Below are 23,799 nucleotides of genomic sequence, written 5' to 3'. Positions count from 1 at the left end.
TCTGGGTTGGTGGTGTTTTGTGCTAATAAAAGAATATACTTCATTCCAGAAGAGACCACTGATCCTTCTTTCCCACCAGCCCTGCCCAGCCCACCAGCCGGGCCGCAGTCCCACTCCTGCAAAAACTGAGGAAAGGGCTGATGGAGCTGAGGGGCTCCAGGACCACCCGTCTTCTCATTGTGACAGTCCTGATGCTCTAAGACTCGCTTCTGCACTTTGGGGGCAGATCTGGGCCTGGGACTCTGTCCTGCAAGTCTGGAGGAGATCCCTCCAGCTTCCCATTTACCCCTGCCCTTAGCAGAGTTGGCCCTGCCCATTCCTCTACCTGGAGGCACAGCATTGGTACCTGCCCCAGGTGGCCCTCACCAAGGGCACTCAGATGACGCAGGCCTGGGCCCTGGAGGCTGGTATCCTGGTTGCAGCCTGGCTCTGGGGCCCTGGACTGCCACAGCCAGCTCGGAATGTGGGCCATGATAAGACAGCAGCCCAGCCCTCTCCGCCCACTGCCCTACTTCCCAAGTCCCGGGATTGGGAGAAGTAAGGGCAAAGACAATGGGAAAGGGCCGGTATCACAGAACCTCAGTGATTGGAGACTCTTAGAACCACAGAACGTTGGAAACAGACCATCTCAGACTTTTGGAAAACCCAAGCATCTCAGAATCTTGAGAGCCAGGAAACAGAATCTTTGAGAATCCTGCAATCTGAAATCTTAATAGCTACCATTTATCAAGCTCTTAGAAGGCAGCAGGTCCTGTGCTAAGCACTTAACACAGGTGATTTCTAATAATCACCACCTTAGCCCCATTTTATAGATGAGGAAACCATGGTCCAGAAAGACTGATTCACCCAAGGGCAGAATCGAACATAACCAAAGACTTCCAAGACACCTGGGTGTAAGAGGGAGAGGAGAGGATACAGAGCACGTGTGAGCCCAGCTGACCACCCAAGGGGCTGGCTGAAGGACCACCGACGGGGTAGATCTTGTTCATACACTTAGATGTTTACAGTCTTTCTCCCCCAGTAACCCACGAGTGCCACTGAGAAGAGACGTGGCCTGGTTTCCACTGGGTCTGCAGCAGCCAGAATGATGTCTTTAGGTTCCTATAACTTTGTGGGAAGAATTAGCCCCCAGACCCCTTCTCCCACTCCTGTTCTCCTCGCCCATCCAGACTTCCCACCCTCAACCCCCAGTCAAGACACTTTCAAGGGCACCAGTGGGGTGCAGGAATTCCTAAACCCATGGTTCTCAAACCAGCTGTGGTAAAGGACCAGTTTTCATTTCTAATCCATCATGGACCAGTGCCTTGGCAAAATAAAATAAAACCTGGAAAAATGAAATAAAGACATACAGAATATAAGCCCACAGTCTGTATTACCAGATTTATCAGACGTAAAATTACATTTCAATGACTATAATCAGAACAAACATAAGAAGAAAGGAAAATTGTGAAAACCGCTGTGAGCAAATAGGCAATTAATATAGAAAGTAGCTACTCTGCCCATAATTTTTTGTCATTCCATGATCTTACCTTTTTAAATTATTTTTTAAAGATTTTATTTATTCATTTGAAAGAGACAGAGAAAGCACAAGCAGGGGGGAGAAGGGAGGGAGAAGCAGACTCCCCGATGAGCTGGGAACCCGACATGGGACTTGATCCCAGGACCTTGAGATCATGACCTAAGCCGAAGACAGACGCTTCATGACCTAAGCCGAAGACAGACGCTTAACCATCTGAGCCTCCCAGGTGCCCCTCCACAATCTTAACTAAACAAAGTTATTCCAGAAGTTGTGATTCTCCATCTTATAAGACTACAGCAGGTGTCAGACCCGATATGGTCCCTGGGCTAAAAGTGGTTTTTACATTTTAGTAATGGTTGGAGGAAAAGTAAAAGAATAGTATGATTTAAATAGTTTCAAATAGTACGATTTAAATAGTACGATAAAAGTGGATAAAATTCAAATTTCAGTGTCAATGAATCAAAGTTTAGTTAATTCATTACTGAATTTCCAGCCCGTCCACAACTATTCATTTCTGTGTTGGCCGTGGCTGCTTGGGGATACAGGGCTGGGCAGTCGTGGGAGAAACCGTATTTCCTCCAAGCCTAAAATCTTTACACTGTCACCTTTGACAGGAAAAATTGACCAACCCGTGGTCCATGTGAACACATGGACAGGACACTGAATCACAACCTTTAAAGTTTCAGCATGACCAGTGTGCTTCACTTGGGCTGGGTAATTTATGTAATCCCAACTGAGCTGACAGTAGCCCTATCCTCAGGAGATAATGAAGCTCTAAATGTAGCTTCTTTCTTTGTTGAAAAATACATCGATATTTGTGTCCAGACGAGGAACGTTAGATTTCCTTAGTGAATTATGCCTCATTTTACCCCTAATGCTTTTTGCCTTATAGCCCATTTCTGTTTGCTCTCCCTGTACTTAAACACCGTTTCTTTTGGTTTCTTTCATATTTTCCTGGTAAATCTGTTTTCCAAGCCATCACTTTCGGCCTTTCCATTCTCGTTGTGCTGCTTGAGTATGTCTTAGATCCTGCACTCAGCTGTGGGGAAGAGCCCGGAATCTGCCCTTTGGTGTCCGCTCTCTGTCCTACAGTAGAAGGACCTCTGGTCTTTAGCTGGGTATGTGGGTGCCCCAAATAAAGACTACATTTCCCAGCATACTTTGCAGCTACATGTACCAGGTGAGGAGCCCTACCTAATCAGGTATGAGTGGTTCACCTTCTTTGTCCCCTTTTGTCCTTTGTTCCTGCCTCCAAACCTGCCACCTGGAAAATGAACACACCTGGGGATACCCCAGGAATGGCAGGCAGCTAGCAGGACCTTGGGTCCCTGAAGACCATACAGCTGGATTTCACCCAAGAAATAAGATTTTATCCATTTTAAGGCATCGTTATTTCTCTGTCAGTCACAGGAAACCCAGTCTCATATTGTAACTTTCCTCTGGGGCTGAGATTCTCTCTCTTTTTTTTTTTTTAAGGTTTTATTTATTTATTTGACAGACAGAGATCACAAGCAGGCAGAGAGGCAGGCAGAGAGAGAGGAGAAAGCAGGCTCCCCTCGGAGCAGAGAGCCCGATGTGGGGCTTGATCCCAGGACACTGGGATCATGACCTGAGCTGAAGGCAGAGGCTTTAACCCACTGAGCCACCCAGGCGCCCCCTGAGATTCTCTTTTAGCCAAAAACTTAATCAGCTCATAATTATTGGAATTCTTATTTTTATTTTATTTTATTTTTTTTTAAGATTTTATTTTTTTTATTTGAAAGAGATCACAAGTAGGCAGAAAGAGAGCAGGAAGCAAGCTCCCTGCTGAGCAGAGAGCCCGATGCAGGGCTCGATCCCAGAACCCTGAGATCATGATGTGAGCCGAAGGCAGAGTCTTTAACCCACTGAGCCACCCAGGCACCCCAGAATTCTTGTTTTTAAAGGATTATTTCTGCCTTCTGTTTTTGTTTGTTTTGTTTTTTAACATAGGCTCCATGCCCAGCGTGGAGCCCAACTCGGGGCTTGAACTCCTGACCCTGAGATCACAACCTGAGCTGAGATCAAGAGTCGGATGCTCGGGTGGCTCAGTGGGTTAAAACCTCTGCCTTAGGGTCATGGTCCCAGGGTCATGGGATCGAGTCCCGCATTGGGCTCTCTGCTCAGCTGGCAGCCTGCTCCCCGCTCCCCGCTGCCTTCCTCTCTGCCTACTTGTGATCTCTGTCTGTCAAGTAAATAAATAAATAATAAAATCTTAAAAAAAAAAAAAGAAAGAAAGAAAGAAAGAACATTCTATCTCTATTTCTATACATTAATGATTCCCTTTTAATGGTTAACAAATTCTAAACTGATCAGTGAATACTCCTCTAGGAAAGATGAGAAAAAAGATATCAGCATGTTTAAAGTATCCCCCCTCATCTTCCACTTTATTTTGTCTATTATTTTAGTCCCCCCTTATTTTCAAAATCCCCCAAATTAACTTTTTTTTTTTTTTACAGTTAATGCTTCTTTGAATCCACCAATGTGTTTACTGATCGCTTTCCTGACCATGATTTAGTACATACTCTGCTTTTGTTCAGGTCTGAATTTCCTTCTTACTGAAGCCATCCCTTCCATAAGAGCACGTGGCTGGGAAACTCTTCCCAACGTTTATTTCCTGAAAAAAGTTGATGTTTCACCTTCCTTCTTGAATAACGATTCAGTGAGGGATAGGCTTCTTGGCCGGCAATCATTTCTTCTAGGCCTGATGACCAGCTAATCTCATTGTCTTCTGGCATTTACCGCAGGCAACGAAAAGTCTTTGCAGAGCCGAATAGCTCTTCCTCGGTGAGCCATCGGACTTTTGTCTCAAGACGAGTTGTTCATAGGGTTTTCCTTTTGTGACAGAGTTGTTAAGCCCATCGTGTCCTGGGTTGAAGCGTGCCCTTCCAGTAGCTTCTCCCTATCTGTTCAGCTCTCCTGCCTAATGTGCAAGCCTGAGTTTCAGGTTCCTTAGAGTAGCTTTTTCCCCTCGAGGCCCTGGACATCTGTACCCTTGCCACTTCCTCAGGCCGGTAGGTGGAAATATATTTGATCCTCTCTTCAAGAACAGGGTAGCTCTTTGCGACCCTGAAAGGTAGTCGGGCTCACGTTCTGTTCCTTGGTCTCTCTTACAGATCTTCTGTCACTCATAAGTGTCAGAGCCGGGGCCCCGGAGCTTCTCTCTGTGCTGAGGCCCCCATGGTGTCCCCACTCTCCCACCACCCAGCTTTGAGTTCTTGCCTTGTCTTTAGTACCTGGGGTCACCCCTGGCTTTCTTTCAAGTTAAGCTTTTTTTTTTATATATTTTTACACAATAGTGGGAGGCACAGCTGTCACCCTCCCAATTCCCCACGCTACCAGAATCCTGCCAACGCTGTCCCCCTGTCTTTGAACGCTGCAGTGCCCAGGAGCTTGTGACCTCCCAAGTTCTGGAGAGATCCAAAATCTTGCTCATACTGGAGAATGAGAGGCAGCTGGGGGCAGGTTTCCTCCCGGTAGCTTGGCGGGGAGGCAGGTGAGGATGCGGGTGGGTGGGTGACCGCACAAGCACCAGCCAGATGTTGTCAAGGTTCCGAAGCAGCCTGGGAGCCGCTGGGTCTCTTCCATTCTGGGGCCTCGTGGGGAGGGTGTATAGCGTGAACCCTGCTGGCCTGGGGTCAGAGGGGCAACACGTTCTCCCTGCTGGAGCCTCAGTGGGTGAGAAGCATCATCACAAACTCTGGAGGAAACAAGGGGCAGGGCTTGGGCCAGTCCAGGTTAGGGATCCCAGGACACGCTGGACTCCTCCTGGGTGCTGGAAGGGTGGGGGTGGGATGGGAAGGAGACTCACCGTCAAAGTCTACGGTACCATCCCCGTTGAGGTCCACATCTCGGAGCATCTCATCCAGCTCAGGACCCACCAGCGGCTCCCCCAGCAAAGCTGGTGCTGCCTGTCGCAGCTCTGCCACGGTGATCCGTCCATCTCTGTCCCTGTCAAACTAGGATTCCAGCAGGGCTCAGCCCCTCCCACCCAAAGCTGGCTCTGCCTGAACCCGTCTCTATCTTGCCACATCCCGGGCCTGGATGCCCCCACCTGCGCCCACCCAAACCTCCCACCTCTTCCCAAGCTGGGACAGCAAGCCCCCTGCTCCAGGAAGTCTCCCTGGGTGGGTCCCCCAGCTGAGAGTGACCTGGACCTTCCCCAACTCCTCCCTGGCCCTAGGCCCCCTATCTGCAGGGCCGTGGGCCTCCAGAGGCTGAACCCCATCCCCAGTCTTTCTGGCCCGGATGAGAGGCCAGCAGGTCTGCTGTCCAGTCACCCAACCAGCACCCGACTCGACCACACTCCACACCTCTCGGAAGGCGATGCGCAGCTCCCGCACCCCCAGCATGTGCGCCGTCTCCTCCCTCAGCTTTGGGCTCATCAATTCCACAAACTCCTCGAAGTCCACGCGGCCACCCACTGTGGACCCAGGCAGAGCGTCACAGTGGAAAGGGCCGGGCCCGAGAAGGGACGTCGCAAGCGTCACAGGTGCCAGCCTCTCCCCAGCTCCTCAGCATCCAAGCCCTTGGGGGTGCAGGGGAGAGGAGGCGGGAGCCCTGCTCTCCATGGGGACTACAGGGCGAGATGCTTGGGTGCTCTCAGTGAAGCACGTGAGTGTGGGGGAAGGAGCCCAAGGTCTGGACCCAGGCAGCTCCAGGTTCAAACTCTGCCTCGGCTGCCAAAGGGGCATGGCCTTGGGGGACTCATGAACCCTCCTTCCTCATCCTGGGGCAAGGATGAGAGGACCCACTCTTGGGTGCTTTTGGGGTGGCAGTGCATGGCTCTTACATGCTGGGACCCCATGGGCAGCAATAAATTCTTCTTAAGAAGTGTGCCCGGACGGTCTCTTGATTCTAAGCTACCATCCACTGTAAAAAGCACCAATGGGCAAATAACAGCTTTGGGGAAAAGAAAAGAAGCATAACACTGAATGTTCGCATTAACCGTAAGTCACATCCCATTTTGGAAACCATAGAAAAACCAAATGCAGGTGTCCTGGAATGAAGGGAATCTGATATTTGATGAATCAGCTAATGATAATCACAAGTGCCCCGTCTATCTGATACTTAATCGCAAAGAAAGGCCAGCGTTCGGTCACACTAGGCCTCACTGAACCTCGGAGGTTCTTTTCAGGGACCTCAGGAGGGTCAGAGAGACACAGAGAAGAGAGCGAGCTGGGAACATTTTATCACTAGTATCACAGAGACAGAGGGGGTCCTTAGCCAAGCCCCAAGGGTCTCTTGGATCACGGGTGACTTTCATGACCCTTGCACCTGACAAGGCTAATGTCAGATGGTCAGAAAGCCCTAGAAACTGCCACCCACTCCCACCATCACCCCTGCAGACTCCCAGAGCCACCTCCCGTCACCTCCTCGTCATCCCCCAAACCACGAAACTCAGAGAGGACCAGGGCTGCCCAGCCTGGGCGCAAAGTTAGGTGACTCCCACCCCACCCTGCCCTGGGACAGTGGGGGTCAGTCACTGACTCCTCATCTTGACGTGCTGGGAGACCTCGATGAGCTCCATCTCAGTGGGCATGTAGCCCAGTGTCCTCATGCAGTCACCCAGCTCCCGGTAGCCGATGTAGCCATCATGGTCAGTGTCAAACTCCTCAAAGGCGGCCTGCAGCTCTGCAGGGAAGGGAGGTCAGGCCCAGGCAGCCCGGGTCAGGGACCCCTCCCACCCGCCTCTGCCAACAGCCAGGACCACTCACCATCCAGCTCCTCGGGGCCCAGCTCGCGGTCCTGCAGAAGCATAGTCCGTCCGCCATGTCCCTGGGGCCCATCCTTCCTCCTCCAGCCCTGGGCCATGATGGCCTGAGCAGGGCCAGTCCCACAAGGGCAGGAGAAGGCATCTGACTCCCATGGGCCCCTGGAGAAGACATGACCACCCCTCTTCCTGCTCCTGGGGCCCAGAGCTCTCACAGAATCCTGGGTCTGGAGCAGAGGTGGCTGGAGGCCTGAGTACCAGGAGCAGGGCAGGCCAAGTCCAAGGGCACAAGTGAGATCCCTGCCCCACCCCCAACCCCACCCCCAGCCCACGCCCCACCTGACCTTCCCGAAGATGCGGTTGAGCAAGGGTCCGTATGTCTTCTGAGCAGCATCGTGCTGGGGGCCAGAGCGATGTCGGTGGGACTGGCGACGGGAGGCTGGCCCTGGGGTTGCAGGACCCGTCCCCTCCTGTCCTCCAGTCCCAGAGGGGTTCCTGCTGCTCCCTGGGGACTTGGGACCCAGGAGAGGGGTGTGCTCCTGAGAGCTGCCAGCACCCTTCTGGGACCCTCGGAGCCCCCTCTCCTTCTTGCTCCTCTTCCTGGTCAAGGGGAGGCCCTCAGCACTACTCCTGGAAGCCACGACCCCCGCAGGAGGCTTCTGTGGGCTGGGGGCCGGGTCTGGGCCATGCAGCCCCCTCGCCTGCTCTGCGGCCATGTGGGGAGGGACGACGGGCTCAGAGACGCAAGACCAGGGAGCACCCCTGGTTCTCAGGAACCATAAAGCTGCTTATGCACCCCTACCATGAGAACCAATGGCGATGGCAGGCGGGGATGGAGACTTGAAGGGGATTAGGGTAAGTGAGGCAGGCAGCGCAGGCCCTAATCCGGACCCTCTGCCTGGGGGGAGAGCCACATGGGTGAAGAGAACTGTCCCCAGCCACAGGGGTGCCAGGACACAAGGCTACAAGGCGCTTAGGACTCTTGCTCCGTCCTCCACGAGCTGGGAGGCCCAGCAAGTTCACCTCTGGGTCGCCTTGTCTATGAAACGGGAGCGGGGGTGGGGGGCATATCGCTGAAGAGGCAGGGACTCTCTGTCCTTGACTCCAGTCCCCAAATCCAGTGGTGTGACATGGGTAGGACTTAGCTAAGAGAGGACAAGGGAAGTCACGTCAGGAAGCAGAGTGTGGGCAAAAGCTGGGAGAAGGGAGAGACTAGGAGGAGTCGCCCACCGCAGCCCCCTGACGGCGGGACACTGTGGCCAGAGCGGAGGGTGTGTGAAATGGCAGAGGGGAGGCCCAATCACAGAGGCCTTGAATGCCAGAGTGAGGGACATGGAGGGGATGTCAGAAGAGGTGGACCCTAGAGGCGGGGGGGACCCAGAGCCTGCTCGGAGGCAGCCAAGGAGCTGCCTCGGAGGCAAGGTGAGGAGGTTTTAGCCCTCTGGCTCTATCAGGGATGGGGTGACCTGGCTGGTCACTTGGCCCTGCTAGGCCGGGGTTAGGGTTTCCCGGCGAGCAGCCCCATGAATGATTGATGTCTTCTCAGCTTGGTTTCATGCCGGCCGCCTTAGCGCCGCCGGGCGCCATGCAGCAGGCCCTGCTGGCGTGGGGCCCCGCGGATGGTTGGACCCCTGGGCAGGCAGGCACGCCCCAGAGCGCACCTCACAGGTAAGCCAGGCCTCACCAGTGGGGGCTCGGGGCAGCTCAGGGCTATGATCCAGCAGAGGCTGGAGCTGGCAGAGCAGGGTCTGCCTGAGGAAGAGGCTTAGCGGGGTGGAGAGCCCCGGGCTACAGGCAGAGGGGCCGGAGTGGTGGGCCACAGGCAGGAGCCGGCCTTTGGGGGCTGTCTACATACTCCCTTGACTCAGCTCTCAGTACCTCCTCCACTCTCAGAGGGAAAATTCCTCCACCCATAAGGTCCATGAGGGAAGGTGGAGGCGGGGTGGGAGAGGCAGCAGGCCTCCAGGGTCCCAGTCACGCTATCCTCATCACGCTGCTGAGCCCCGACCCCATCTGTGTGGTGGCCTCAGAGGACCACCTTCTGCCTGAGCTGTGAGAATGAGGACAGGGCCCCAGAGGGAGGTCAAGGATGATGAAGAAGGTTGAGCTGCTTCTGGGACGGCTGTCCTGGCCTGAGCTGCAGACCCCCACCTGAGTTCAGGAACTGCACTTGCTGCGGGGAGGGTCTCCTCTGGCCCAGGATCCTGGGACTCTTACGGGCCCATGGGGCCCTGGGCCTCCCCCGTCTGGGGATCTTAAAGCACTTGAATCCCAGGATACCAGATGGGATGGGGCCTGCGGCGATCTGACCAAGCAGTTTGCACAAACTGTCCTCCCTGGAGCCCCAGGGGTGCTCCCCCTCCTTTAATCTGAGCACTCCCTTCTCGTTCATGTGGGAGTTCTGTTGTGCTATTTTATTTGAAGAAAACATTCACAGCTTTAAAAACATGTTCGAAAGCCAACTCTATCGGGTGCACTGGGACTCCGAGTGGCAGAATGGGTAGGTGTGAGTTTCAGGCCTGGAGCCTCTGTCCTACCTCTGACCTTGGGCGAGTCACCGATTCTCTGAACCTTCCTTCCCTCTCCTATAAAATGGATTGTCTGAAGACTAGGTGGCGTCGTCTACTTAAAGGCCCCGGCTGAGGCTAACCACCCAAAAGGCGATGACGACGGCTCAGAGAAGGACAGTGACGTGCCTGGAGATACACAGCACCCTCTCTCTCATACTCAGTCCCTCATGATTCCATTGATCCATCAGGCCCCCACTCTGTGGACAGCACACAGGGGACCTCGGACGGACACTGCGATGGAAGCCGACCCTGGTGCCGCCGGCCTCGGGCCCCGCACAGAGCCAGACGATGAAGACTACTATCCCCAGGGTGTCTGGGACACGGTCTTCCTGGTGGCCCTGCTGCTCCTGGGGCTGCCGGCCAATGGGCTCATGGCATGGCTGGCTGGCTCGCAGGCCCGGCAGGGAGCGGGCAGGCGGCTTGCCCTGCTCCTGCTCAGCCTGGCCGTCTCGGATTTTCTGTTCCTGGCGGCGGCGGCCTTCCAGATCCTGGAGATCCAGCGGGGAGGACACTGGCCGCTGGGGACGGCGGCCTGCCGCTTCTACTACTTCCTGTGGGGTGTGTCCTACTCCTCCGGCCTCTTCCTGCTGGCGGCGCTCAGCGTGGACCGCTGCCTGCTGGCGCTGTGCCCGCGCTGGTACCCGGGGCACCGCCCGGCCCGCCTGCCCCTCTGGGTCTGCGCCGGCGTCTGGGTGCTGGCCACGCTCTTCAGTGTGCCCTGGCTGGTCTTCCCGGAGGCCGCCGACGGGTGGTACGACCTGGTCATCTGCCTGGACTTCTGGGACAGCGAGGAGCTGCCCCTGCGGATGCTCGAGATCCTGGGGGGCTTCCTGCCTTTCCTCCTGCTGCTCGTCTGCCACGTGCTCACCCAGGCCACTACCGCCTGCAAGACGTGCTGCGGCCGGCCAAGGCCCGTGGCCTCCCGTGGCTTTGCCCGCGTGGCCCAGACCATCCTGTCCGCCTACGTGGTCTTGCGGCTGCCTTACCACCTGGCGCAGCTGCTGTACCTGGCCTTCCTGTGGGACATCTACCCCGGCTACCTGCTCTGGGAGGCCCTGGTCTACTCCGACTACCTGACCCTGCTCAACAGCTGCTTCAGTCCTTTCCTCTGCCTCCTGGCCAGTGCCGACCTGCGCGCCCTGCTGCGTGCCATGCTCTCCTCCTTCGCGGTGGCTCTCTGTGAAGAACGGCCCGGCAGCTCCACGCCGGCCGAGCCACACACCCAAGTGGAGTCTGGGGGCCACACTTCGCCAGGGCCCATGGCCCAGCCACAGTTGGATTCTGTGGCCCCTCCGCAGTTGGATTCTGTGGCCGCCCCACGGGCGGACCCCACAGCCCAGCCACAGTTGGATTCTGTGGCCGCCCCACGGGCGGACCCCACAGCCCAGCCACAGTTGGATTCCGCGGCCGCCCCACGGGCGGACCCCACAGCCCAGCCACAGTTGGATTCCGCGGCCCCTCCACAGTTGCATTCTGTGGCTCCTCCACAACTGGATTCTGTGGCACCTCCACAGGTGGATACCACAGCCCAGCCACAGTTGGAGCCTGTGGCCCCCCCGCAGGCAGACTCCTCTGCCCAGCCACAGTTGGAGCCTGTGGCCGCCGCACAGGCAGATTTTGTGGTCCAGCCTCAGCTGAACTCCTCAGCTCAGCCCCAGGTGAACCATGAAGCCCAGTCCCATTTGGACATTGTGGTTCAGGCACAAGAGTGCCCTAAGGCCCAGACCCTCGGAACCCCTTCTGGCTCAGCCCCCAGGCCCCGTGATGAAGCTCCCTCTGCTCCCTCCACAGATCCCACCCCAGAAGCCCCCGAGAACCCAGCTGTGCCTGCTGCCTGTGAGGGAGAAAGCCCCAGCAGTGTCCCCCCAGAGAAGACAGGCCCCACGTGAGGGTCTCGGAAAGCCCAGGCCCATCAGGGCAGGGGAAGAACCTGAGGGGGACAAACGAAGCAGCCAGTCAGAGCAGAGGGGAGCCATGGAGGACGTCATTGTGGAAAACCCCACCCAGTCCCCGGGGCCTGGCAGGAGGACTTTGGGGAAGTGAAAAACGAAGCACCAAAATGTCCCAGGCAGTTTGTCGCGAACGTCTTGTCCCCACTCAGGTCCCGCTTGTCCCCTTCACCCAGTGGCCCAGCAGTCGGAGCCCATGGTCTCTGGCTGGGCTCTGCCCCCTACAGCCCAGACCCCACTGACAGTCTCCCCCAGCCTCAGTCCTGCAGGAGACAGCCAGCAGGGGTGACCTCCCCTGGCTTGCGCTGACCTCCCTTTGATCCTTCCCTCCCTCTTCTCCTCCCTCTCTGACCCTCTAACGTGGGGCCAGAGGACCCCAAAGGAGGAAGTCCCGGCAGAGAGGGAGGGCATTCAAGAGCCTGCAGGACCCTGGGGCCTAGGAGCCCATGCAGGCTGGCCGGGCCCCTTGCCCACAACAAGTGGTGAGAACTTCAGCAGGCTTCCCTCAGCAAGGCCGTGGGAGCAGAGACCAGAGCTACCACGCCCGGATTCCACTCAGACTCCCGTGACTCTGGACAAGCCGCTTTACCCTCACAGCTTCTGCCTCATCAGCTGGGTGGGGGGGTTAAGTCAGAAAGCATGGGAGGCACTCAGCTAGAGCCCAGCACACAGTAGGGCCTCAGGAACCAGAAGTCCTACCCTCAAGGCCGTCTAGAAAGGTCCCTTGCAGGGGCTGGAGTCAAATGGGAGGAGATGCCTCCTGGCCTGGCGCTTGGGAGCTTTGAGACAGATCAGCTGTGCCTGTGACCAGTTCCGGGCCTCAGCCTCCCCCGGGGAGCCTGAGACAGTGTGAGGCCAACTCTGCGCCTCTCATGGCTCCAGAGGACTTCAGCGTCTGCTCCCTCCACTCAAGGGTGCGACTAGTGTCCACCCACCCCAGCCACCTGCCACCCAGGCTACAGAGTGTCCTGGTCCCGCCTCCAGCTGAGCTCCTTCTTTGCCCTCAACCCACAGGCTGTGTGGGGGGGGAGGGGGGTGCTGGGGGCGGGGGACAGCCAAAGAGAAAGCTCTGGGGACCAGCAGCTCCAGAAAGGGTACAGGCCCCCATGAGGTCGAGCCCCCTCTTCCCTCTCAAGCTGCAGACTCTGCAAGAAAAAGTAGGAAGAGTTGAAGTTCTCACTTCTGTAGCCCCTTCCCTTTCACACCGGCGTTCTCTTCTGGCTGCCCCCTTCACCCAGCTTTCCCTCCCCCCACTGTGCTCCAGAACCATGAGCCCTTCCCCCTTTTAACTGACCCCAACATCCCCCCCACTCACCCACCCCATCCTTCGAGCCTCCCTGACTGCTGGTGTAGACGACAGACACTTCTGTACAGCCCTTCCAGGTCTGCCTCCATCTGAAAAAGGCAGCAGGCAGGGCGGGGGGTCTGGAGAGGTGCAGGGAGATCTGGATCCGGGTTGCTCGCCCCCTCTTCACCTCAGCGTTCTCCTCTGTAGAATGGGGCGGTGGTGTTCCCCTTGCGAGGGCTGGGCCCCGGGGAAGGAAGCGCGCTCAACAGTGGCAATGCTGGGGGGGGCCCTAATTCTAGCATTTCCTGCCGATGGGACTGTGGACACTGAGGATTCAGGAAAGAGATTTCTGAACGGACACAAATTTGTTGAATTCATTCATTTATTGAGCACTTGCTAGGTGACCTTCCGGCCAGCCCTCCATTCTAGGGACACATAGCCACGTGGGGTGGGGGGCATGACCTCGGGTGCCCCTTGGGGGGTCTTTTGAATCCCAGCTCCACCATTCACCAGCTGTGTGATCTTCAGCAAGGCCCTTGGCTTCTTTGAGACTCAGTTTCTTCATCTGTAAAATGGGGATCAGATCAAGGGTCCCCATTCCCTAGGAGTGTTCATCTCTATGAAGTACTTGGATCCTTGCCTGGCAAAGAGTAAGTGCTGAGTAATTTGTTAGCCATTTATTTAATTGTACTGGTGGGCATCCCCAAGACTCACCCAGACCTGGGACTGACACTCGCCCAGGGGCCAGAGCCCACATGGCTGTTGACTAGGTATTGTCCCCTCCATTGTACTGCTTTCCACTTCTGCAAGAAATGCCCCACCCCACTGGGTGCATAGCCCCTGGCGCCAGGGTCCGGACTGGAGTCATCCTCGGGGCACTCTGCAGCGCCCTTCCCCCTTTCCCCAACAGGACACACAGAGCAGGCACGAAACCCCCAGTGCCTGCCACCTGCCTTCAACTCTGGTCCCCATTCCAAACCCAGCCTGTGGGAGAGTGGGGCAAGGGCAAATCTCCCCCGTAAGGGGAATTGCTATCCAGGAGAAAGAGCAGTGTTATGAAGGGTTTTGTGGGATGAAGAGGAGTTTTGTGTTAGAGGAATATGCACACCCAAGGCCAGAGAGGGTGAAGGCAGGGCTCCTCCCTGACATTCTACAGTCCATCTACCTCACCCCTAACACCCTGGGGAGGGGGGCTCCTGCTGCCCTCTAGGAGACGCGCCCCTTCTCCAGCCGAGAGTTGCGTTTATTCTGAGTGGTGAATATGAACATTTTCAATTCTACATTCAGGACTGCTGTTCATTCATTCATTCAGCGTACAGGACTTGACCCCACGCAGTGCGCTAGGTCTCCTTCTAGGTGCTGGGGATACAGTGGGAACAGGGACAAAGTGCCACCCTCAGTTTGCTGGCATTCTAGAGGGGCAGGGCAGACAAAAAGCAAATACACAAATAATTACATAATAGAACATCAGATAGGGATTCAGGAGGATGCAGGAGGAACAAGTAAGGGTCAGAGAGTGACCAGCGAGGGAGGTGGTCTGAGATCTGGAGAAAGTGAGAGATGGAGCCTTTTCACAATCTGGGGGGAGCATTTCCAGACGGAGGGAACAGGATGTACCCAGGCCCTGGTGTGGGAAAGAAGGGGGTTTGTTTCAGGAGGATCAGTGTCACTGGGCCACGTGCCAGGAGAGGACAGAGGAAGGTAATGTATGGGGGGGTGGCACAAGGACTAAAGTTATTTCAAGTGTGACAGTGAGGAGCGTGGAGAGGGTTTGGGGTAGGGGGTCTAGTTTGGGCTTTAAACCAGCCCTGGCTGCTGCCTGGAGGGTACATTGGAGAAACAGGCTTAGCAGCTGCATTCCCTTTTCCAAAGCACCCTCATTCCTGTCCTTTTTTGGAAGGGTCAGCCTGTCCCGGGGTGTGTGGAACAGAGGGAAAAGCAAGGACTTTGGAGCCAAACAGATGGGGACTAAATCTTGGTAGGGTGATCTGGGACAGGCACCCTCCCCTCTAAGCTGTCTCCTCATCAGGGAGTGGGAAGGGGTTAAGAGGGTATAAGCCCCAGCCTGCGTGAGACACAGGGAGGCCTCCTGCAGCCCCAGATAAGTCTCCTTCTGGCTTTGCTCTTCCCTCCTCTTCCCATCTACCTCTCTTTTTCAGGAAAAGGGACCCTGACCATCACCTCAAGGAAGATGAGGGAGGGGGGCCCCATGCGCCAGGGAAACCAGCCCCAGGCAGAGGGGACGGTTTGTGCCTGTCGGACTTACAGAGACACTTAAGTCCCCCCAGGGTGAAACAGGGACAGGGATGGGTAGATCTGAGGAGGCCAGTTTGGACTCCTGTCCCAGGAGCTAGCTAAGAGGGGTCATCTGCGGACACACCACTAGCCTGGGATCTGGTAGGGGCATGTTCCCATTTCTATTTTTAATAAGGAGGTTCAGCAGGCCCCAGGGGTGTTCACCGAAAACAGTGGGTTGGCTGGGGCCTTCCACGCGCCCCTCAGAACACCGCTTCTGTATTTACATTGTTCATCACGAGCGTGTAATTTTGTAACCTTTAAAAAGAGGCACGTGAATATATCGACTGTCAGACCGGATACTGTATTTCGGAGTCGGGGGTTGACTGGGGCACCTGGAAGTATACGCTGGGAAGGGGGCTTGGCACGGCGGGCTCCGTCCAACCCTGACAATCCCGAGGGCACGGCCAGAGGAGCAGGACCGGGAAGGCGCCGGGGTCGCGGACGACCTACACCCCGCAACCCGCACCCACTGCCCCTCCGACCCCCACCCCTATCTCCGCCCCTTCGCCCGGGAGGGACCCGGCGCCCGAGGGGCGGGGCTCGCCCAGGCACCGCCCCTGCGCTCCCCTAGCCCCTGCGATCGGGGCCTCCGGGGCCCACTCGCAGTCTCCCGCCCCGCCCCTCCGCGCGTGACCTCGGCCCCGCCCCCGCGAGCCCCCGCCCCGCCCCCCCGCCCCCCATCCGCGGCTCCTCTGTCACTTCCTGATTCCCGCTTCCTGCTTCCCAGAGGCCGGGATCCGGAGCCGCCCGAGGCCGGTGCCGCAGCCCCCGGCGTCCCCGGTGAGCGCGGCGGGCCGGAGCTGGGAGCGCGAGCGCGGGACCGGGCGGGGCTGCGGGGGCGGAGCCGCGAGAGGCTGGGGTGGGGGGTCGCGAGTCCGAGGAGCCCTGACCCTCCGCGGCGCTCCACCCTCAGCCCCAACTCCCTGTGGCCGCCCAGCGTTTCCCCCTCTAGGTTCTCCTTGGACCCCGCTCCGAGGACGCCCTGGGATGCTCTGCGGCCAGGAGCGGCATCCTGACCCCCCGCCCAGCCCCTGCCAGGCCCCCTGGGCCGGCCTGGAGCTCCCTGCACATTTCTGCAGCCACTGCACATTCCCCGGGGCTCAGAACTCGGGCCTAGCGCGGCTCCACACTGGACACCTTTCCCCGTCACCCAGCTTCCATATCCTGGGCAGGAAGGAGCTCATTTGGAACTGACTCGGACCCACAGAGGAGCTAAGCTTGCCCTGGCTTCCACACCTCCCACCTCCCCCACACATAGCAGAGCCGGGGAGGCGCCTGGGTAGGGTCCTGCAAAGCCCCTGGGACTCAACCGTGTGGGCCTTGGGTCAGTGCGCTGCCCCCCCCCCACCTCGATGCCCCCTTGATGGGTGGCAGGGTCTGCATCTGTGACCCCGTTCTGTAACTGTGGAAACTGAAAGCCAAGACCCGGTTAGTCCTCCCCACCTCCCTTGCCCTGGGAGGGTTGAGGGCTGTTGGGATGGGTGAGGGCTGATGGAAGCCTCCCGGCCCTGCAGACATGTCCTTCCGCAAAGTGGTCAGGCAGAGCAAATTCCGGCACGTGTTTGGACAGCCAGTCAAGAATGACCAGTGCTATGAAGATATTCGAGTGTCCCGTGTCACCTGGGACAGCACCTTCTGCGCCGTCAATCCCAAATTCCTGGCTGTGATCGTGGAGGCCAGCGGCGGGGGTGCCTTCCTGGTGCTCCCCCTGAGCAAGGTGGGCTCCATGAGGGCTGGGGGAAGGCCTGGAGACGGGCCACACCTGCCAGGCCTCTCTGCTCACCTCACTTTCCGTAACTTGCCCATCCGTACACCACTGTGGGCAGGTGTCATGATTCAGATTTATTGCCTAAAAGAGGTGTTAGCCCAGATGAAGAGAGGTTTATTACCACGGAGTCAGGGTCAGAGGCAACAAACATTTCCTTCTCCCCTTGACTGCCCCTCTCGTGCCTGCAGACGGGCCGCATTGACAAGGCCTATCCGACGGTGTGTGGACACACTGGACCCGTCCTGGACATCGATTGGTGTCCCCACAACGACGAAGTCATTGCCAGCGGCTCAGAGGACTGTACAGTCATGGTGAGGCACGGGGCTGTGGTTGGCCCGGGTCACAGGTGTGGCTCAAGGCTGCCGGCAGCCGGGGCCAAGCAGAGGCTTCAACTGGCATCTCCCCCCCCAACCCCCACGCCCCGCAGGTGTGGCAGATCCCGGAAAACGGGCTCACCGCCCCACTCACAGAGCCAGTGGTGCTGCTGGAGGGACACACCAAGCGAGTGGGCATTGTCACCTGGCACCCAACGGCCCGCAACGTGCTGCTCAGCGCAGGTCTGCACCGCCCGCCCCCGCCCCCTCTGCGCAGCTCCAGAACCCACACCCTCTTCCAGGCCCACCCGACCGGGGGTCAGGGGAGGGCCCACAGAGGTCAGGGGTCCGGGTGTGGCGCCTGGAGGGTGGTCCAAGCCCGCCCGGTGGGCTGATGGCCCCTCCCCGGCAGGCTGTGACAACGTGGTGCTCATCTGGAACGTGGGCACGGCGGAGGAGCTGTACCGCCTGGACAGTCTGCACCCCGACCTCATCTACAACGTCAGCTGGAACCGCAATGGCAGCCTCTTCTGCTCTGCCTGCAAAGACAAGAGCGTGCGCGTCATCGACCCCCGCCGGGGCACCCTGGTGGCGGTGCGCGGCCCTGGACACCTGGGGGGTGGCAGTAGACAGGCCAGGGGGCTCTGTTGGCTGCCGCACTGACCATTCTGCACCCCCCCTCCTGTCCCGGATAGGAGAGGGAGAAGGCTCACGAAGGGGCCCGTCCCATGCGGGCCATCTTCCTGGCGGATGGCAAGGTGTTCACCACAGGCTTCAGCCGCATGAGCGAGCGGCAGCTGGCGCTGTGGGACCTGGTGAGTGGCCACGGTCAGCCTGAGGGTCAGGTTTGGTTGAGACTTGGACCCCCACCTGGGCAAGGAGGGTAGGAGTCACCTGGAGAGGTGTGTGGGTCCGCGGTTCTCAGCCTGGCACCTGAGGCTCTCGGGACCTGGAACCCTACCAGCCTCTTCTGTCCTTGCCCTCGTTCTCCAGCCTCCTCTGCTGCCTCCAGCATCTTCCAGGCCCTCGCCAACACTGTTCTTGCCAGTTGAAAGCCCTTCCCTCCTTGGCTTGCTGTTCCCATCTGGTGGCCCTTTGGGGCCCAGTGCAGAGGCCCTCCCCTCCAGGAGGCCTCCCAGCCCTTCTCCTGAAGTGTTCTGTCCCACAGCCCTGTGCTGCTGTGTAGTGGCCTCCGTGGGTCCCTCTGAGACAGGGTAGTGCTGCCTGGCACCCCCCTGCTCACACGTGGTGGGGACTAAAGGCCTGGAGTGGTCCAGGAAAGTGGGATCCTGGGAGTGGAAGGGATCCAGGAGGGTGGGAAAAAACCCATCTGGCATTGGTGGGGGCCATGCCAGCTGGCATGGGAGGCAGCCTGGGGCCAGTCCTGATGGGCCTGGACGGTGAGGAGAGGGAAAGAAGGTTCCAGCCTGGCCTCACTGCCCACCACCCCATGTGGCAGGAAAACCTTGAGGAACCCATGGCCCTACAGGAACTGGACTCGAGCAACGGGGCGCTGCTGCCCTTCTACGACCCAGACACCAACGTGGTCTACGTCTGCGGCAAGGTGGGGCCAGGCAGGGCGGATGGGCGGGGGGGAAGCAGGCGCCCACTTGGGTGCTGACCCCTGCCGCCTCCCCTCTGCAGGGCGACTCCAGCATCCGGTACTTTGAGATCACAGATGAGCCCCCCTATATCCACTTCCTGAACACTTTCACCAGCAAAGAGCCCCAGAGGGGCATGGGCAGCATGCCTAAGAGGGGCTTGGAGGTCAGCAAGTGCGAGATCGCCCGGTAAGAGGGGCCTCCCACGTGGCTGGCTGCACAGGGCTGAGTCGTCCCCCATCAGCCGTGGCTGGCCAGGGTGAGCAGTAAGATCTTGGGAGGCTGCTGAGGAGCAGGAAGCGGCCTGCAGCAGGGCCAGGGTCAAGGTCGGACTATGGAGGGCTTGGGGTGAGGCCCAGAAGTGGAGAGTGCAGGGGAGCCCTCGAGGGGCAGGTACCACCCACGGTTCCTCCCTCCCTTCCCTTTCCCAGGTTCTACAAACTGCATGAGCGCAAGTGTGAGCCCATCGTCATGACTGTGCCAAGAAAGGTGAGGCCACCTGGTCCCCTGCCCACCCACTCCCTTCCCCAACGGACGGGCCACGCGGTGGGGACCGGGCTGAGGCCTGTGAATGGGACGTGGTTGAGTGTGGGATGTGGTCAGTGGGCTGGACGGATACCAGCACGTCTTTGGGCCACTGCCAGGCGTAGGGCTGTGCCAGGCATGGGAACAAGGAGTGAGACAGGGTGAGCTGAGGCCCCGTTCTGGAAGAGCCACGGGAGGCGGACAGGTGCCGGGCAGGCCTGGAGGGCTCCCTGTGGCCGGAAAGGCAGGACCCAACAACCTGGCTGTGGGGGTGGCCCTCCAGCGGTGGGTCTAGGCCAGGCAAACGGCACGGAGGGAAGAGTGGAGAGAGGGACGAGAACCTGGCTGTTGTGGAGACTCCCACGAAGAGGGGATCAGCCCACATGTGGCTGGACCTCGGATGCCCAGCCTTGAACCCTGGAGGAGCCTCATTCTTCGGCCGGTGCTCACCAAGTGAACCTTCCAGCGTGCCAGGCACCTCCCAGGGAGGAGGGCTGTGCATGAGGCTGGCGGGGTTTACCGTCTGTGGGACACAGGGCTTCCAGAATCCCATGAAGCCACGTGGCTGAGCCCTGCTTAGGAGTGTGGGGAAGGTTTCTGAGAGAGTCGTTGGCCTCACCCCGAAGGGAAGTGAAACGAGAGATTTGTGCTTTACAGAAGCCAGGGGGGCCAGGGCATGGGAGGCGGGGTTGACAGGGCGCAGGCCTGGAGGCCGAGAGCGATAAGAAGGTGGCTACCCAGGGTCCAGACAAGATGACCCTACCACGGGGCCCCCCGGCTGATCTGGACCTACCCCGCCCCCGTCCAGTCGGACCTCTTCCAGGATGATCTATACCCTGACACGGCCGGGCCCGAGGCGGCCCTGGAGGCAGAGGAGTGGGTGAGCGGGCAGGATGCCAACCCCATACTCATCTCCCTGCGGGAGGCCTACGTGCCCAGCAAGCAGCGGGACCTGAAGGTCAGCAGGCGCAACGTGTTATCCGATAGCCGGCCTGCCGCGGCTCCCAGCTCGGCCCGCCCGGGGGCCACCGGCTCTGCTGCGTCCATCCATACGACCATCTCCAGCGGCAGCCTTGCCGGAGCCATGGTACGTGCCCTCCAGGGGCCCTGGTCTGCAGTGTGTGTGCCTGAACCCTTCATGGGCCGGGGCCTCTGTTGACCGGGGGAAGACTGCAGCTCCGCGCCCCCTGACTCCTGCTCCCGCCATCCCTGCAGGAGGCTGGGAAGCTGGAGGAGGTCATGCAGGAGCTGCGGGCACTGCGGGCGCTGGTCAAGGAGCAGGGGGAGCGCATCGGTCGCCTGGAGGAGCAGCTCGGCCGCATGGAGAATGGGGACGCATAGGACCACAGGCCCAGGCGATGCCGCTCCCCCTCACTTCCTCCTCCTCCTCCACGCCCTCCTCACCAGCCTCTGTTGGCAAGTCACACCACTAGCTGGCTGCCTCCTGCTCCCTGCCCAGGCCCTCTGGGCCAGGTTCAGGGACAGTCCACACTGACCCATCCTGTGGGCCTGGACCAGAGCCACCGCCTGGCTCTTGTCATTGTCACTGTGGAGGATTTTTGTATCAAGGCAAGCTTATACTCTGAGGGACCATCTCCCCCGACTCCCTGCTCTCTCCCTGGAGGACGTGGGAGGGACAAGCTCTATATTTTCATTCCAAATAAAATTCTCTTTCTAAAAGCCAGGTTTGCCCTTTGCAAAGGGTCGGGTTGGGAAAGGAAGTCTAGAACACTGGGGGCAGATGAGGGCAGCCCACAGGGATCACAGATGTGAGAAAGGGCTGGGGGCCAAGGGCTTCCTCCCCACCAAGTCATTGCTTCCCTGAATTCTGCCAGCTAGAGGAACTGTGGCCCCAGACCTGTGGATGCCCAGGACTGCATGGGCTGTGAACTGGTGCCTGGGTCCTCCTTTGGGAGGCCCGGCCAGAGGCTTCACAGCCCTGGCCTCATCCGGTGGGAGATCTGTGAGGCTTTAGCGTGGGTTAGCGGGTTAGGGTGGTCCCAAGAGGCCCTCGGCCCCCAGCAGGGGCCTATGGCAGGGAGGGCTGGGTGGGGTACGTGGGCAGGAAGCGGAAGCGCCCAGGGAGCCCCAGCTGCAGCTGAGCGCACCAGAGTTCACTTCCACTCAACGCGGCCAGAGCTGGTGGCAGGCGCCCAGGCACCGAGGCCGGCGGACTGATGGTGAGCACGGGAGCCTGCTGGGTCTCCTGCGGTGGGGGCCATAGGAGGTCAGAGCTGGAATGTCTGGGCCCTGGGCGCTAAGGGAGGACCCCTGTACTGGGGCCCAGGAGCAGAAGCAGTCAGTCAAGGGCAGAGATGGGAGACCCAGGGCAAGCATGGGGCAGAAGCTGGGCCTTCCTCTCACCTTGCCTCAGAGGCGGGCCCCCCTGGGACTCCAAGTGTGCCCTCAGCACCCCTCTCCAGGTCTGGCCCTGCTTCAGGAACCTCTGATAGACCCTCTCACCTGTTCTGCTGATGAGCTGGGACCTGGGCACAGAACCTACCTGCATCCCTGAAGCCTGAGCGAACAGAGCCCGGGGAGAAGGGGAGGCTTGCCCGAATCTCGGCCCCCCCTCCCCCCCACCTCCCACCTGCCTTGTTCCGACCGCAGGCTTCCTCTGGTAGCAGCACCCGCCTCCCCCAGCCCCAGGCCCTGCGAGCCTGAGGCCCCCAGAGACAGGAGTTGAACGGAAATGCTGCAGCTGGGGCTGTCCCGTGGGTGGGAGAGGAAGAGGGGCTTCAGGGACGCCCCCCCATCCTGAGACCTGACCAAGTGGAGGGTAGTTGTCTCAGAGTTGGCCCCTCCATTCCCACGCCTCAGGAAGAGCAGATTCCCTCCCTCCCTCCCTCCCTCTGCAGCTAGCGCCCGCCCCACTGTCAGTCTTGACACGTCTGACCAGTGTTTGCTGAGCACCTACTGTGTGTGCCAGAAATGGTAGTGCTTAAGCCTGAAAGATCCCTGTGCCCTTGCCGCTTGCTCTGATGGGGCAGATGAGGCAGGCTGTGTGAGGAGTACCAGGGTGAGGAAAGCAGAGCCAGGCTGGGCCCGGCCGCAGACGGGAGAGGCCGGGCAGTACTTCAGGCCAAGGTGAGCCAGCAGCAGTGTGGCTCTCAGGGGATGGAGCATTCTGGGTGGAGGGAACAGCCAGCATGTGGGCCCCTGGCAGGCACTGGCTCATGGAACGCAGCTGGGGTGGCAAAGGCGGAGGTCAGAGGCTCCAGAGCCACAGCTCAAAGGACCAGGGCCTTGTAGATCCAGTAAGAACGTGGGCCCTTCTGCTCACTGGTCCCCATTTTGCCCAAGAGGCAGCTGAGGACCCAGTCATGCGGCCTAACTGCCCCCAGCCCCAGTGACGCGCCCCCGCCTGTCTCCCCACAGGACCTGCCCTGTGCCCTAGGGCTCGGGACACTGCTGGCCCTGCCAGGGGTCCTGGGCTCGGGCGGCAGTGCCGAGGACAGTGAGGGTTCCAACTCCATCACTGTCGTCGTGCTGCTGCTGCTGCTCCTGCTGTTGGCCACCGGCCTGGCGCTGGCCTGGTGCCGCCTCAGCCGGGACTCGGGGGGCTACTACCACCCGGCCCGCCTGGGCGCCGCGCTGTGGGGCCGCACCCGCCGCCTCCTTTGGGCCAGCCCGCCGGGCCGCTGGCTCCGGGCTCGGGCCGAGCTGGAGTCGCCCGACGAGGACCCTGAGCAGCCGCAGGACACACAGGATGTGGAAGAAGACTACCACCTGGCCGGCGGCCCGGAGGACGCAGAGTCCCTGGAGGAAGAGCAGCAGGCAGGAGAGGGGCCCGGCCCCCAGCAGGCCCCAGAGCCAGCTGACAAAGCCCGTGACAGTAACATCGGAGGGGGCCTGGGCCTCAGATCCCAGGGGCCGGTGGGCTCAGGGGGCAGCGCTGAGGCCCTGCTGAGCGACCTGCACGCCTTCGCCGGCAGCGCGGCCTGGGACGACAGCGCCGAAGCGGCGGGGGGCCAGGGCCTCCACGTCACCGCTCTGTAAGAGCCAACGGGGTGGGCCACCCCCGTCACCGTACCTCTGTGTCCCGAGCTGTCCCGGACCCAGCATCACCCACACCCCCTCCCCATGAAGAGTCTCAGATGATCGCTCCCTCAGGAGTTCTGTCCCCAAAGCTCTGCTGCCCTGTCCCCACCAGGAAGGGACACTGGGCAGCCATCTGAAATAAAACCCCTCCAGCCCCGAGGCTCTGTGGTCCTGTAGTGACCCTCCCCGTCTCTG

General features: G+C 59.4%; 4 protein-coding genes across 6 annotated transcripts; 3 read left to right on the top strand and 1 right to left on the bottom strand.

Annotated features, from left to right (window-relative positions):
• Window positions 1-3,790: 3,790 nt before the first annotated feature.
• CABP4 (calcium binding protein 4) lies at window positions 3,791-11,174 on the bottom strand. 2 transcript variants are annotated; one of them, XM_047693865.1, is made up of 6 exons: window positions 7,595-11,174; window positions 7,255-7,285; window positions 7,028-7,171; window positions 5,851-5,960; window positions 5,349-5,496; window positions 3,791-5,237 (listed from the first exon to the last, which is right to left on the bottom strand). In XM_047693865.1, exons 1-6 carry the CDS (start codon window positions 7,964-7,966, stop codon window positions 5,209-5,211), a joined length of 834 nt encoding a protein of 277 aa, XP_047549821.1. In that variant the 5' UTR covers window positions 7,967-11,174; the 3' UTR covers window positions 3,791-5,208. The 2 variants fall into 2 exon arrangements, with proteins under 2 accessions (XP_047549821.1, XP_047549820.1); XM_047693864.1 differs by having other exon boundaries at window positions 7,255-11,174.
• GPR152 (G protein-coupled receptor 152) lies at window positions 8,070-16,549 on the top strand. The gene is made up of 7 exons (XM_047693617.1): window positions 8,070-8,105; window positions 8,797-8,918; window positions 9,144-9,302; window positions 9,858-11,274; window positions 11,539-11,705; window positions 16,083-16,135; window positions 16,308-16,549. Exons 1-7 carry the CDS (start codon window positions 8,070-8,072, stop codon window positions 16,547-16,549), a joined length of 2,196 nt encoding a protein of 731 aa, XP_047549573.1.
• CORO1B (coronin 1B) lies at window positions 15,999-21,243 on the top strand. Of its 2 annotated transcripts, none has more exons than XM_047693431.1 (11): window positions 15,999-16,135; window positions 16,870-17,072; window positions 17,312-17,434; window positions 17,551-17,680; window positions 17,850-18,031; window positions 18,133-18,252; window positions 18,897-19,001; window positions 19,082-19,227; window positions 19,470-19,527; window positions 20,372-20,650; window positions 20,779-21,243. In XM_047693431.1, the coding sequence occupies exons 2-11, from the start codon at window positions 16,872-16,874 to the stop codon at window positions 20,902-20,904; spliced, it is 1,470 nt and encodes a 489-aa protein (XP_047549387.1). In that variant the 5' UTR covers window positions 15,999-16,135; window positions 16,870-16,871; the 3' UTR covers window positions 20,905-21,243. The 2 variants fall into 2 exon arrangements, with proteins under 2 accessions (XP_047549387.1, XP_047549388.1); XM_047693432.1 differs by lacking the exon at window positions 15,999-16,135 and adding an exon at window positions 16,290-16,634.
• A 369-nt stretch (window positions 21,244-21,612) lies between these two features.
• On the top strand, window positions 21,613-23,764 carry PTPRCAP (protein tyrosine phosphatase receptor type C associated protein). The gene is made up of 2 exons (XM_047693442.1): window positions 21,613-21,743; window positions 22,942-23,764. The coding sequence occupies exons 1-2, from the start codon at window positions 21,741-21,743 to the stop codon at window positions 23,560-23,562; spliced, it is 624 nt and encodes a 207-aa protein (XP_047549398.1). The 5' UTR covers window positions 21,613-21,740; the 3' UTR covers window positions 23,563-23,764.
• The last annotated feature ends 35 nt before the right edge of the window (window positions 23,765-23,799 follow it).

Source organism: Lutra lutra, chromosome 10 (assembly GCF_902655055.1).
Source record: "Lutra lutra chromosome 10, mLutLut1.2, whole genome shotgun sequence".
NCBI classification, from domain to species: Eukaryota; Metazoa; Chordata; class Mammalia; order Carnivora; family Mustelidae; genus Lutra; species Lutra lutra.
This window is presented reverse-complemented; position numbering and strand designations above follow the sequence as displayed.

Coding starts and splice junctions, on each gene's coding strand:
- CABP4 (XM_047693864.1), bottom strand. CDS start 7,966: ATGGCCGCAGAGCAGGCGAGGGGGCTGCATGGCCCAGACCCGGCCCCC. Junction 7,172..7,254: donor GGGCCCCGAGGAGCTGGATG/GTGAGTGGTCCT, acceptor CCTTCCCTGCAG/AGCTGCAGGCCGCCTTTGAG. Junction 5,497..5,850: donor TGCGCATCGCCTTCCGAGAG/GTGTGGAGTGTG, acceptor CTGGAATCCTAG/TTTGACAGGGACAGAGATGG.
- CORO1B (XM_047693431.1), top strand. CDS start 16,872: ATGTCCTTCCGCAAAGTGGTCAGGCAGAGCAAATTCCGGCACGTGTTT. Junction 18,032..18,132: donor GCCGGGGCACCCTGGTGGCG/GTGCGCGGCCCT, acceptor TGTCCCGGATAG/GAGAGGGAGAAGGCTCACGA. Junction 19,002..19,081: donor TGGTCTACGTCTGCGGCAAG/GTGGGGCCAGGC, acceptor TCCCCTCTGCAG/GGCGACTCCAGCATCCGGTA.
- GPR152 (XM_047693617.1), top strand. CDS start 8,070: ATGGCAGGCGGGGATGGAGACTTGAAGGGGATTAGG. Junction 8,106..8,796: donor GAGACTTGAAGGGGATTAGG/GTAAGTGAGGCA, acceptor ATGTCTTCTCAG/CTTGGTTTCATGCCGGCCGC. Junction 16,136..16,307: donor CGCAGCCCCCGGCGTCCCCG/GTGAGCGCGGCG, acceptor TTCCCCCTCTAG/GTTCTCCTTGGACCCCGCTC.